The 13118-nt window shown below is 47.3% G+C and overlaps 1 protein-coding gene and 1 long non-coding RNA gene across 3 annotated transcripts in view; both read right to left on the bottom strand.

Annotated features, from left to right (window-relative positions):
- LOC144134351 (uncharacterized) overlaps window positions 1–2221 on the bottom strand; it is a 33748-nt gene extending 31527 nt beyond the window's left edge. The window contains exons 1-3 of the mRNA XM_077667281.1: window positions 2168–2221; window positions 1916–1934; window positions 545–760 (exon numbers count right to left, since the gene is read on the bottom strand). Coding sequence (XP_077523407.1) covers window positions 545–760; window positions 1916–1934; window positions 2168–2221 — 289 coding nt within the window. The remainder of the gene's footprint in view (window positions 1–544; window positions 761–1915; window positions 1935–2167) is intronic.
- A 175-nt stretch (window positions 2222–2396) lies between these two features.
- On the bottom strand, window positions 2397–9915 carry LOC144135306 (uncharacterized). Of its 2 annotated transcripts, none has more exons than XR_013315441.1 (6): window positions 9829–9915; window positions 9657–9741; window positions 6527–6649; window positions 6377–6400; window positions 5105–5122; window positions 2397–2414 (listed from the first exon to the last, which is right to left on the bottom strand). It is a non-coding gene; the product is annotated as an uncharacterized LOC144135306 (long non-coding RNA). The 2 variants fall into 2 exon arrangements; XR_013315442.1 differs by having other exon boundaries at window positions 9810–9913.
- Between the last annotated feature and the right edge of the window lie 3203 nt (window positions 9916–13118).

Raw genomic sequence — 13118 nt, 5'->3', positions numbered from 1 at the left:
GACCCCGTGGGCGCATACAAATGTGACTTTATCTGGTCGCCGGCGCTCCCTAGCGCTGACGAGAGTTTCACCTCCTGATAGTCTTGCTCCGTGGTTTAACCTCGATAAGACGTCTAAACGAGTATAATATCGCCCCCAGACGCGCCGAAGGGCCAGCAGAGCAATACTTTGAGCCAACCAGGATAAATACATGCCTTCGCACTCCGTTTTACTACGTTTAAACACTACATCTTTTTTGTCGTGGCATGTCTTTTTATTAGATATGCTGTTTGTAAAAAAAGAAGAAAACCTTCGCATCGGTGTTTAGTAATATATTACAACGCATATTCTGAATGAAGACGAGGCGAACGAAGTTTTTGACTGCTGCTACTTTCGCCTCAGAACAATCGTTGGACACCTTGGAAGGCATCTGCGTTTAATTCTTCGAGTAATAACGTTCGTTAGGACACTAACTCCAAACACCCTTACACCATATGGTAATAATGAGGAATGGTTTTTTAGGACACAAAAGCTTTATTTGTTAAGGAGACTATGGCGCACTTACCAGCAGCTCCGAAGACAGAGTATCCAACACCGATAACCAGCAGGAACAGGAAACACAGACCGAGAAGAATCAAGGGGGTCGGGTTTCCTTGGTTGTCACTGGAAAGAGATTTCTTGCGGTTTGTATTTTGGCCCGTTAACCCGGCGCTTTGCTCATAGTCATCTTCGGCGCCTTTTCTACGAAACCCGAACAATTCTACCCACTTGCGAGGTGTCGCTGCGGAGTGCGAACAGAACGAAATATTTCTGACGGCGCAGGAATATCGCAGCTGGGATTCTAAGGGTTGACTTTTACAATCCTGTTTTGAGAGTGTGTCTCCTTCCGGACTTCCTGGCAGGCGCGGTGTCCCTCGAGGCAGTGATGAAAAAAAAAAAAAACCGTCGGAGATATGCACTACGAATGGTGGGTGCAGATGATGCAGACCTGACCGTGTAATAAAGCTGTCTTCTTCTTGATCTACTGTATCTTTCCCTCCGCCACCTTTCTATTCTTCAAAGTTCAGCTGGATCGCATAGATAACCCTTCTGCTAAGCATGCACGGCGCCCTACAATGCTGGGTTACAAAGACATCGCTACTCTCAGCTTGTTATCCACTTAATTTTGGACGTGTGGCTATTCAGCCGCCACCTGTACACGGAAGTGTTTCCGCCAAGTGTCGACGCAAATGTTTTGCGTCGACACTTGGTGTTCAGTCCCAAAGAATGTATTTCTCAGGACGGAAGTCACATTCAATCTAAATATTATTCCCGGCTGCGGAGTCTTCACGCAACTTCAGGACGGCAATCAATCTTCTTTGGCGACTGCTGCGTATAGCGCAACATTATCGCACAGTCAAATAGACGCATCCCGCTTCTGAGGCTTTTACTGCAGCCACCGCTGTCAAGGACATGGTGCGTCGAAGATAGCAATCAACGGCTGCCGAGTAGCAGCTAGACGACAGATTCTCGACTCCGGACGATTAACGCATGTTTTATTTTAGTAATGTTCGCGTCAAACTGGTAGAAAAAGTTGGCTTGAGTACCACATGGTTGCGGCCGCAAAGTGGCATAGTGCGAAGACACTGCGTGACATCCCATCTGACTAATAAATTGAACAAATTTATTTCTTTCAGCCAAGGATAACTTTTCAGAGAAAAAAGCCCTTGGTAGATGAGCCCCGTTTCTAAATGTCGAAGACAAGTGCTCTTATTCATGTTAATTCTTTTACGCGCCGCAGGTGCAAGGACAAAAAAAGCTTGAGGCAAAAAACCTTCGTTTGGATGAAATGCCCCTAGTGATTTGTAATAAGCACATTGCTATGTCCCGACCGCAGAGTAAAATGTAAAATTATCGAACTTTGGAAGTATGTATATCATTCAGTATCGATACTTGCCCTCCGCCTCCTTCAATTGCTGTAGGGTAATTCCAAAAACATTATGTTAGACGATTGAAATGCAGCAAAATTTTAGCGCTAAAGTTTGACTCACCAATTTGGCAGCACGGTTGAAATAAAATAAATCTCAGGTAGTTCGAGAAACTCTAAGTGCATTCAAAAAGTCTTAACTTTAGGCTATCAATAAGCGTTGCACATTTATTTGTGAAGGCTCCCGGATAATTATTCCAGTTATTCCGTGATGCAGCACACCTCAAGAATCAGCAGCAGTAGCGCTAGAAATATTGTGTAGTGGTCAATAAACATGAGTATATCAGATATTCCAGGGACTATTCGATTGGCCTCACTTTCATTAGTATTAGGCTCGGGTTTAAGGACCTACACAGAGTAGTATTGTTCCATGCAGAGATTACGAGTTCAACGTGCGCACAATCTACAAAGTATTTATAGGGGTTCAACTGCTCCGACTCTTGGTACTTACTCGACATCTGACTGCTCTCTGAAAAATAGAGTCCAGATTTGCAGCAAGAATTAAGACGGCAGTATCAATACTCAATTCCTTCTGGTACATTTGTGCACGAGGACGGCTCCTGCCTTGATCACAAATGCTCGATCACAAAAGTTCAGAACGCCTTGTACTGGTCGCGTACTTGTCCATGGCCTGCCCAGTGCATAGCACGTGCCAGATGTCCGGGACTGCGCTTTGTAGGCCACCATAGTGACTCGCGTATTGATGAAAACGACTGGCGCGCGAGTGGTCGGTTTTTCTGACTAACCTCATCCTTGTGACCTCTGTTCGAGAAACACAGAAACCTCGAGGAGATCTTGGTTGAAACTGCCGGTGAAAAAAAACCTACTTTATGTGCACGTTTTGTAAACTGTGGGCTATGGTTATTTTCATGGCTCTTCAGTAAAGTGTGGTTGTATGACGCCAAAAAGCGACATTGTTTAAGCAAATAAGAACGCTGGCAATATCCATTTTGGGCAGTGTTCTTCGTTGAAACGGCGTTTCCTAAACCAACACAGTTTGCAAAAACTTAAGCCCAAACTGGGACTGAGCTGAGGGCACTCACAAGGTGACTATCTCATGGAGTTGAGCTTCTTCGCACTACCTTCCTCTTTGCTTAGGGACGCTAGCTGTCAAGAGAGGGAGCCTCTGATGGCGCATTAAGCGCTACAAAACAACGTTAGCTGAAGAAGCCACAACATAAAAACAGGAAATAGCTGAACACTACCAAAACAGCAGGGATTCCGCACAATGATACCCTAACACTCGTCCAACGCAAAGTTCTAACCCTCTCCTCACCACACTAGTACTCAGCTACTTCGGATGGCGTGACACAGCTCTTTGTCCCAACTGCCTCAAGACGAGGGCAGACACAAAACACAATGTCTACTCATGGAACAACTGCCTCAAGACGAGGGCAGACACAAAACACAATGTCTACTCATGGAACACTGCCATTACCTCTCCCTATTTCCCTTACCCCTCCCCGGTAATGTTTAAGTGTTGGGATTCACTCTGGCTCAGCAGACTGTCAACGGGCCTTAGAGGATAAACCGCTCTTTTTCTGTGTTCACTGTGCCTTAGTGCTGGTCTTGAAGTTTTCTCCTCCTCCTCCACATACGTTGAAAGAACTGAGCGGGCACCCGGGACCGGTAATAAGTTATCTTGGATTCAGGTAACTACAAGCGTGCAAATGACGGCTCGAATCCACTCTTCGTCAGCGGAGCGCAGCCTTGCAGGAACGGATATCACGAGCTCGTTGCGTCCGTCCTCGAAGCATCGGCGCCGCCCGGCGAAATTTTAAGATGTGTTCAAACGTCTTTGACTCTAGTGTAGCACTTCGCAACAGCTTTTCTCGCCTGCAGATAGCCGGCGGTATTATTTCAGCAAATAATGTTGCTTGTGTCAGTAGATTGTATTCCTTGTTCCCAAGGGCACTGTGCCACCGTGGTCGTCTTGCACGCTGTTGTGCTAGCGTTCAAGAGGGGGGTTGCGGCTTGACTGCTTTCCGCGGACGCTGATTGTACGCACATATTCCTCAAGCCCACCAGCCGCGGCGGCTCAGTGGTTAGGGCGCTCGGCTACTGATCCGGAGTACCCGGTAGCCAACCCGGCCACGGCTTCCGCGTTTAGATGGAGGTGAATGCCTCTGCGTATCGCCAGGGATTGCCTGGCTTATTATTGCTTACTGTCACAGTACAATATATACCGGCAGATAGTCCTCGAAAATAGAGATTCGAAAATTGCACGCTTGTACCTCTCGTCAATTTTTTCCGTCGTGTTCCAACGCTGCGTACAACGGAATGACTGAAAGTAAGCCACTGCGAAAAGTACTCCAAAAATTGCATGCGCGATGCGGTCCTTAACAACCGAGCAGGAGGTATTGGCCGCAGTCGATACCGGCCTCCTAATAGCGCGGCTTCTTATCGGCCGAAAACAATAGAGAACATGCCGCCTGGCCTGCCGCGGTGACTCAGTGGTTTGGACGCTCGGCTACTAAGCCGGAGTTCGTGGTTCCTAACCCGGCCACTGCTACCGCGTTTCGATGGAGGCGAAACGCAAAAGGCGGTCGTAAGCTGCGCGATGTCAGTGCATGTTAAAGACCATCAGCTGGTCTAAACTATTTCGGAGCCCTTCACTATGGCACCTCTTTCTTCCTTTTTCCTTTCACTCCCTCTTTTATCCCTTCCCTTACAGCGCGGTTCGGGTGTCCACTGAGACAAGTGAGACAGTTACTGCGTCAGTTCCTTTCCTCAAAACCCAATTTTAGGTTTGAGAACGTGCCGCCTGGCGGCGATTCTAATGTGCGACAAAAAACGAAAGTACCCCATGCTAGTACTGTCCAACATGATTTTCTGCTGAACTGTAAACTGTGCGTGCTTAGAGACACTGCCGCCCGACTGCTTAGAATTGCTTTTATTCTGGGTGCCATCGTGTGTCGGTTGTACAGACATTAGACCTCATGCTGGAACGCCCGTGCTCCAAAATGTCCGAAAACAACGGATCACCCACATGTATTGAGCACGGAAGCTGCTTTTGCATTTCCATTATCTTCATGCATACACAAGCTCAAAGGGGCGACAAACTTCATTGTAAGTACTTGAGTACCTCAAGCTATTGAACAATGCCAAGCTGTGGCAGGCCATTTCTGCGACATAGGTGCAGAGGATGGCAGTACTTACCAATCGATGACATGGCGGCTAGAAAGATACGATAGTGCTCTTATTAATGAGAATGAAATTTAAAATAAAATGTCGATACCTCAAAACCGTATGCCATTACCTAACATATAAGGAGCCTTTACCTCTACGAGTGTAGCTATAGCCCTGATCACAGCCACAGACGTGTGCTATTGTATTAACTATACAGCCAATACGTTGTTACATGAAGTTTAGGGCTATATAACTCACTTCATAGGACCTTAAACGATGCTGAAAACTCTTAAGCACCAAAATAGCTGTAAAATAGCTAAACACAGCCAAGAACATAACGAAAGAAACGGGACCCGTACTGCCGTCCTCCATGCTGAAAAATCACGCAAATCCAAAACTCTACAGTGTCGAAGGAAGCGTCTGCTCTCTAAGAGTGGTAACAGATGTTCGGTGTTCACAGCCTTGATGTGGCCGCTAATCGCCGCTGGGTGGCACTGCCACCGTCTACGTCTTGGCAAACAGGGACACCGCAATTTTCGGCAGCACCACTACTGCCGCTATCATGTCCATCCAACATTCTCGGACAAAAATGGAATATTGTAAGGTGCTGTTATGAAAATATTAAAGGTAATGGTCCGTTCTTCTGATATGTAGCAAAATCTTTCTTTTGAATCTTCTACACAGAAGAGTTAAAACTATCATAGAAAAGCGACGAGAATGTTTTTGATGATAGCAAAAACGTCAATAGAAGAAAATGCAAGACTGCCGTCGGGTGACCTCCGGCTGTATTGATTGTTATAATAAAATCTTGTACTATATGAAAAAATTGCATTCATAAATGGCTTCCCGCTCAAAAATGCTTTGGTCCAGAATTGCCTGGTATGTTGGGAACCATTTCGGGGATTGCCACAGGACAGCCCTTACGCCGCCTAATGTGCGGAGGACATTGAGCATCATCAGTACTCGTTGTGGTACCGTGACATCGCCTGTCTTATTTTTTGAGACTCTAGAGGCAACGTCCACTCCGTATTCAATCTACGATTGGGTACGTTTCAAGTGAGTGGAAGACGGTGCGCACATCTAACTCTATTAGCTGGGCAGAGGCGCCATGGCTCATGTTGGAATGATGCATCGTTTTCATTAAGAGTCCGAGTTGCTGATGCGGTCAGAAGTGAGAACTATGTTTTCCGGCATGCGTTTGTAGTTCCGTGAATGCTTGTGACGTCACAACATTTAGCGCTCTGTCGAGTTCTGGCTCTGACAACTTTTCAACACTGCTCAAATATGAACAGCAATACTTACTTCCTTCAATAGTCGATTCTTCACCTGCAAATGAAGCGATGGGCGTTAGGAATGTTCATCTTGTAGTGCAATCCCTTCGTAGAGAACTTCAAGTAAAAATGAAGAGCTTATGCAGAACAACAGAACTAAGGCACAGATAGTGGTGCTTACCCATGGTTAGGCGAGTCTAGATGTCTTGGTTGTCAAGAAAAAGTCGTCAGCAAAGACGTCACTTTTCGATGCAAGGTCTGGAGCCTCTGGAGTGCTTTCCAAGGACGCCCCTTTTCGTTAAGCCTGAAGCATTAAAAGCAATGGGACGACGTTCTGAAGGCTTTGCCACAGCAACACAATAATACGCTGCAAGAACTTTACGCTCAGCTGACGCGGTCTAGACTTGTAAGAACAACGCAATTAAAAGGTGTGCACACTGCATTGCTATGCTTTGTGGACTATTAGGAACGTCACAGCGAGAGACAGCGCAGGGGTTTTGGGCGCCCCTGGTAGCAATAACGCTCTGGGTAACACTGCCACGCGGATTATTTTCGACAGTGTTTTCATGATATCGTGGCATAAACCTCGGTCGCAGTTATCGCAGCGAAAACCTCCGCGCCCTGCAGGAGACCCCAGCTTGCTTTGAGCCATCCCGGCAGGTGTCCATCAAGAGTAAAACCATTACCGACGCATTCTTGCAGTCAGAAATCTGCCTAACGACGTGCGACAATATGGAAAGTGGTGCTTCAGTAGTTAGTTCGCACTGGTGGAAATGAGGGGAGCAGTGTTAACGAGTTAACGATACACCGTAGAGAAAAACTTAACCACTGCTTCTCTCTACGCAAAATGGAGAGAGTTTTGCTGAAAATCCAAAATGAAATGTCCAGTTCCTTCCATATTAAAACCATGCGGAAAGAGGGAAAGGAGGGGAACGGGGACTTCTTACTTTTTTTTTGCGGTGTGTAACGTATGCACAGCAGCCAGCTAATTTGAGAAAAATAAAGCGTACGAGAGAATGCAACTCCGTGACTCGAAAATGACCGCCTTTTAGTTCTAGTATTTCTCAACGGATGGCAGCACATTACTCTTTACCGCTCGCCGTTAATCCGTCCCAATGTGACATCTGCTTACGGAATGGGCGGGAAAGCTTTGTCTATGTCCGCCCTATTGAGCGAGCGCTCGGAATGGCCTTAGTTCTAATCCAGCCCGTTAGATAGGCGTCGAGAGAAAAATTGCAGGAGAGACTTAAGGAACTTACATGCAGTGATGCGAAAGCATTTCAGATGTTTCTAAATAAATTCCAATTCTATTCGAATTGTATTCTATGTATTCTATTCATTTGTAGTTGGTGCAGTTGTAAACACTAGTACCGATTACTACTGGCTAAAATTGCGCATCGACACCACTTTTTGGACGACGGTAGGTTTTCGAGTCGATAAGTCACCTAATGCTTTCGGATTAAAACATGTGGATGCAAATGGTTGTTTACCTTCTCAGGCGCTACGCGATAGGATTCTCACCACGCGGCCTTTTCAAATGCGTATCGAGCTGAATTAGAAGCGCGTGTGAGGTGGTGCTATGACATTGCTTACGACGAGAATTTTGTTGCGTTGCAGAAAGTAGTTACCGTCTCGGTCCTGCTAAGGAAATAGCTTTAACCTACCCCTCTCAAACACGCGCTTCGAAGCACGCCACAAGACTAGTGCAGCAGTGAAAGACTCCAGCTTAATTTCCCCCATTAGGATATTTTTTATGCCTTAACTTAAGGCGTAAGCGCGTAAGAAGAGAACGCGGCGGAAGTAACCTGAAGGACGGAAGGAAGCAGGAAGGAAATCCGAAAGCGGGACTACGTTCCCCAATGGTTATTCGCCAGGATCCTCTTCACCACTGTCCTTCAAACCTTCCAAATGACTAAATGTGCAACGCTCGGCGCCTCGTAGCCACCGACGACGTCAAGAGCTGCTGCGCAGGACCTGTGACTTGCTTATGGCCGAGGAAGTCAGCGGCGAGGCCGTCAAAATCCCGTGCTTCGCGCCGCTTAAAATGCAACCCCAAGTGGTGTGCGAGGGAGGATCCCGCCGGGCGTGAAGACGAAGCTAAGGCATTTCGGCCTGAGCACGAACATGCAAAAAATCTGTGCCACACAAGATAAACGAAGGAGGTGTGGGAACCGAGCGGACGACGCCGAAGGATTGAGGAAGGCGCAACATGATCAATTACTAGACGAACTGTTTTGTCACCGTTACTGAGTGTATTTATCATCCTCTTGCCACCCTACGCTGCTAGAAGCATTTGTGACCGCCGACCTTACTGCATTGCAATTGCGAACCAGTTTGGGATGAAATTCGCGCTACACTGTCGTAACCGCGAGGTCATTTTTTTTTTTCAAATTGGTGCCTCAACTGTAACGAACAAGCATTTTCAGGCGCTGTTTATTTAGAAAAAGGTTCTCAGCCTAGCTATGCTATCGGAAAATAAATGAAACGTGAGGAGGAATGGAGCGGCGGGCAAGCCCTTATGTGGACAGCGAGTCACCCGCACAAGCTGAGAAGCAGATGGTCAGCCTCGACATATAGGACTCCAATGAAGCGGGAAACGCTGACCTTTCGCTGCCAGTTCCCGAGTTCCCATGCGTGAAGACTCGCGTTGAAGATGAACGTCGTACAAAAGCTCGGGTGAAGGACAGGACGAGTAAACGAGTGGCCGTGGGCTCGCAAGCGGAGTAAGGGATCGCGGCGTTGCCGGCTAAAGCAGTGGGTTGAGGCCGAATATAAGGCGGGTGCGAGCCCCTAGGAGTGAGCTAACACTCACTATCTGCTATACTACGAATAAATAATCGCCACATAATTCATTCCGTGTCCCCTACCTGAATATGAGACCACCAGCGCCTAAATGGGAGTAGTGAACAAACCTGCTGCGGCTATGCCCGGTGCTCATGTCGGAGCGAGGCGAGCGGATATCATTGCACCGCTAGAGAACAAATCACGCAAACTTGGTAATGACGAAGTTGGCGCCTTCAATAAGAAGAAAGAACTGCCCATTACAATTTACTATCGGCGTGTGTTCTTTAGAGCGTCTAAATTCGCTTAAATATTACCACTACGCGAGCATTAAAATCTTCATTAAAGCTGGCAGACACGATAAAGGCTTGACAGCACAAACTTTGCGAACTGTACGACGTGACAGTTGACGGCAGATCAGCGCCTATGCTACAGTCACAGAGCACGCATTGTGCTTCGGAGAATGACGGTTCGTAGCCAAAAGCACGGCCGATGAACACGCGACTGTTTGGGATACGCATCCAGCCCACCTGGTTCCTCAGTCGGCGGCCTTCAGGGTACGGGACAGGCCTCGACTCTGGACAGCGGTCTCGCTGGTTGGAAACCGGTAGATTCCTGAGAGGAGAAAACAGAAGGGCGTGACGCCTGGTGCCCCTTCAAGGTGGCTCGAGAGTTGACGGTACTTCGCACGTAGATAGGTACCAGCAGGCGGGAGGGAGAAGTTCGAGGGTGGGTCGGGCAGGGAGCAGATGCAGTGGGACTTCAAAAGAAAGAGCAAGCTCTGGCCGGTACGAGCAACGGTTGTCGAGTGCGCGAGCTACGCGAGCTGTTAGCGCTCGAAAGACGATGATGATGATGTTGTTGTTACCCTCGTTCTGCATCCTTGGAGTAGCAAAGACTGGCGCTCACGCAGACTAGAGGTGTCTTTCGCGCGCTTGCGTTGCCGGGTTCCACTTCTAAATTTCTACCTTCACAGATCTGGCCTGGCGGCTTCCGCACTGTGTCCTTTTTGTGCCGAACCTGAGACAATAGATCATTTCCTGCTGTTCTACCGCCGCTTTTCTCATTTGAGGAAGCGTCTTTTGCAAATTCCATTTCATCAACTGGGCTTGCCTGTGTCTTCCGCGGTTGTTCTTTCCATTGGCGCTTCTTTGCTTGGACGAAGCGACAGGAGTGTGCGCTCTGCTGTGCAAGATTTTCTTCAAGAAACGCAGCGCCTCCCATTCGAATTTCTTCTTCCCGCTCTCAGCCAGCACGACATTGGAACTTTACAGGCATTGTATACTATTATGCACATTAAGCCATTGTCCCGTCTTCGATCTCCAAGTTAGCAGGACCCCTGTCCTTCCGTCTTCCAATCTATCAGGCTACATCCTATTACCACTCCTTTTCCCGTCAAAACATTCCTGTATCCAGCAATTAACCGCCTGTGTCTTGGCCACTCCCCCGTAGTGGGTATGTGCCAGCAACGTCTGAGGCTTTCCTTCCTTCTTTCCTTCCACATGCCCACATAGGGGACTGGCCACGAATTGGGGGGAACCGAGAGTTTTTCAGATAAATCTTTTCATGGACAAAAATAAAATGAATGCTGAGGAAGGAAGAAAAAAAAAGAGGAACAGCTAAATGAAACGGGAAATGCATAACGCACGCAGGAGGTAGACACTGATGTTTATAGCCGAGTGGTTTAATGATAATGCTTTTTATAAGAATAATAATGACATTTAAAAAAAATGTTACCAACGTAGCCATTTTGATTCCATTAAAAATTTTAGGATCGCGGTAAAAATAGACTCGTGGCTGTACCCAAGTATGGTGGCTCGAAACGACAATATGACTGGGCTGCTCAAACTGAGACGAAGCGGTTGTAATGGCTTCTCTATAAACCGTCTTCTCATCATAGTGAAGAGGCGACAAAACAACAAACAAATGGCCTATGGTTTCGTGCTCACCACAGAATACGCGGATGGGATAGAGCGCCAACCCAGACGTGTGCACATAACAATTTAAGGGTGGGATCCGGCAGCGGAAACTTGGTAGAGATACCTCAAGCTGCCGTGAATGGCATGATTTCCTGCTCCACGAATACCTCAGGTGCAGGTAATCATCTGGTCTTAAAAGAGATGCAGTTGTCATTCTTAACAAATTCTGTCTTCAAAACCTCGCTGATGTGATGTACCCTGTAGCCGGAACGATAGGTAGCACAGGGCCATTGAGGGATTCCTTTGCCAGGCTGTCCGCCACTTAATTGGCTGTCACACCGCTAAGACCTGGCACCCATACCCAACAAGACTCAAGAGCGGAGGGAGTAATCAATAGAAGGTGTTTAGGATTGGCGAATCTACAGCGGAAGCAAGGGACGAACACAAAGAAAGAGAGTCTGTAATGACAGCCACTGAAGAGAGAGCTGGCTCTAGTTTTCAAAGAGCAAGCACCACAGCGAGAAACTCAGCTTGGAAAATTGGGGTGTAGTCGGGAGGCCGCACAGAAAAAGACCAATCTAGAAGCGGACAATATATTCCCGCCCCTGCCTTTTCATCACATTGGGAGGCGTCAGTAGCTATCGTTAAGCTATTAGGCAGGCTTTTTAAATGGCCTTCCATTAATCCATTTAAAATGCAGGGTGGTAAATGCTTAGCGATATTCTGGAAAATGTCATCACAGACAATTTCTATCGAGGATCCACTGTTTTTTGTCGGAAGGATGTTATACAAAAGAACATTTAAAGGCTCAAGCAAATTTTGTACCATAACTACCTGCGGGGTATAAAATCTAGGCCAGTGGACTCCAAAAAAAAAAGAAGTCGGCTGGCAAAAAAAAAACACACAAGGAGCAGTGTAAACTTGATATATCCTTAGGTACGTCTGAACAGTTAGGAATTGAAATCTAGATAATAACGGAGGAATACGGGCTTCAGAATAAAGCACGTTATTGGCCACAAACTTGGGAGCCCAGGTCCCAACAGAAGCGCTTCTCGCTCCAAAAGAACGAGCGGGCGAATTTTGTAAGCAGCTGTGCCAGAAAATTAGTCGGACATACAAAACCTAATGATCAAAAGTGCATCTTTCCGCATTCCGAACCGGGGATTACTTAATCTATGCAACATGGCCACAGCACGAGCCCCTTTCGCTGCAACATGGTCAACGTGAGAGCGCATGTGAGACTTTCATCACAACTTACACCAAGATATTTTAATCACTTAACTTGGGGAACATTTTGTCGCTGGAAAATGAGAGACAGATGAACAGGATCTTTCATTTGAAAAACAAGTACATCGCTCTTATTTATATTTAAGGTGAGACGTAAGTCACAGAACGAACTTTCAAGCAAATTCAGGTACGATTGCAGGCGCACACAGTGAGATTGAATGTCAGCGGCAGCCGTGAGAAATGCAATGTCGTGCTCATAGACGCGCGTGCGAATGTGTGGACGGCTGGGGATAGAGCTCAGTAGAATATTAAAGAGCCCACCCGAGCGCCGATCGCCTTTCTCCTCGTTTTCTCTCTGTGCAGGGCGGCAAGCGCAGCCGAGAATGCTGAAGATGTGGATAGCCCACGCCGCAGTGCCCTCGTTTGGATGCAGGCGAAACGCGAAATCTGCGCTGTCAGTTCACGATAAAGAACCCCATTTGGTCTAAATGACGGCAGTGCCTTTCACCAGGTGCTGGGCCTGTACGTACAATCTAACGGCCGGCCTGCATGATCGCGGCGATAGATGGAGCCCTGGACTGAGGGCCCCACTCGGAAGGCATACTGTACTCAGTAATCTTTTCCCTCCTTCTCTACTTCGACACCTTTTTCTTCCATTTCTTTCTTGTTTATTTCATTCACTCTTTCATCCAATTCCTTAAGGCGCAGTTCAGGTGTCTAAGTGGGACAGTGAGACAAGTACTGCGCCCTTTCCTTTGCTAAAAAAAACAATTTAATAAAATGCATATACTCGCCGCGGTGGCTCAGCGGTTAGGGCGCTCGACTGGTGGTGGTGGTAGTGCTTTT

The sequence above is a fragment of the Amblyomma americanum genome, chromosome 5, assembly GCF_052857255.1.
Source record: "Amblyomma americanum isolate KBUSLIRL-KWMA chromosome 5, ASM5285725v1, whole genome shotgun sequence".
NCBI classification, from domain to species: Eukaryota; Metazoa; Arthropoda; class Arachnida; order Ixodida; family Ixodidae; genus Amblyomma; species Amblyomma americanum.
Note: the sequence above shows the minus strand (reverse complement) of the source record. Positions and strands in the feature narration are given on the sequence as shown.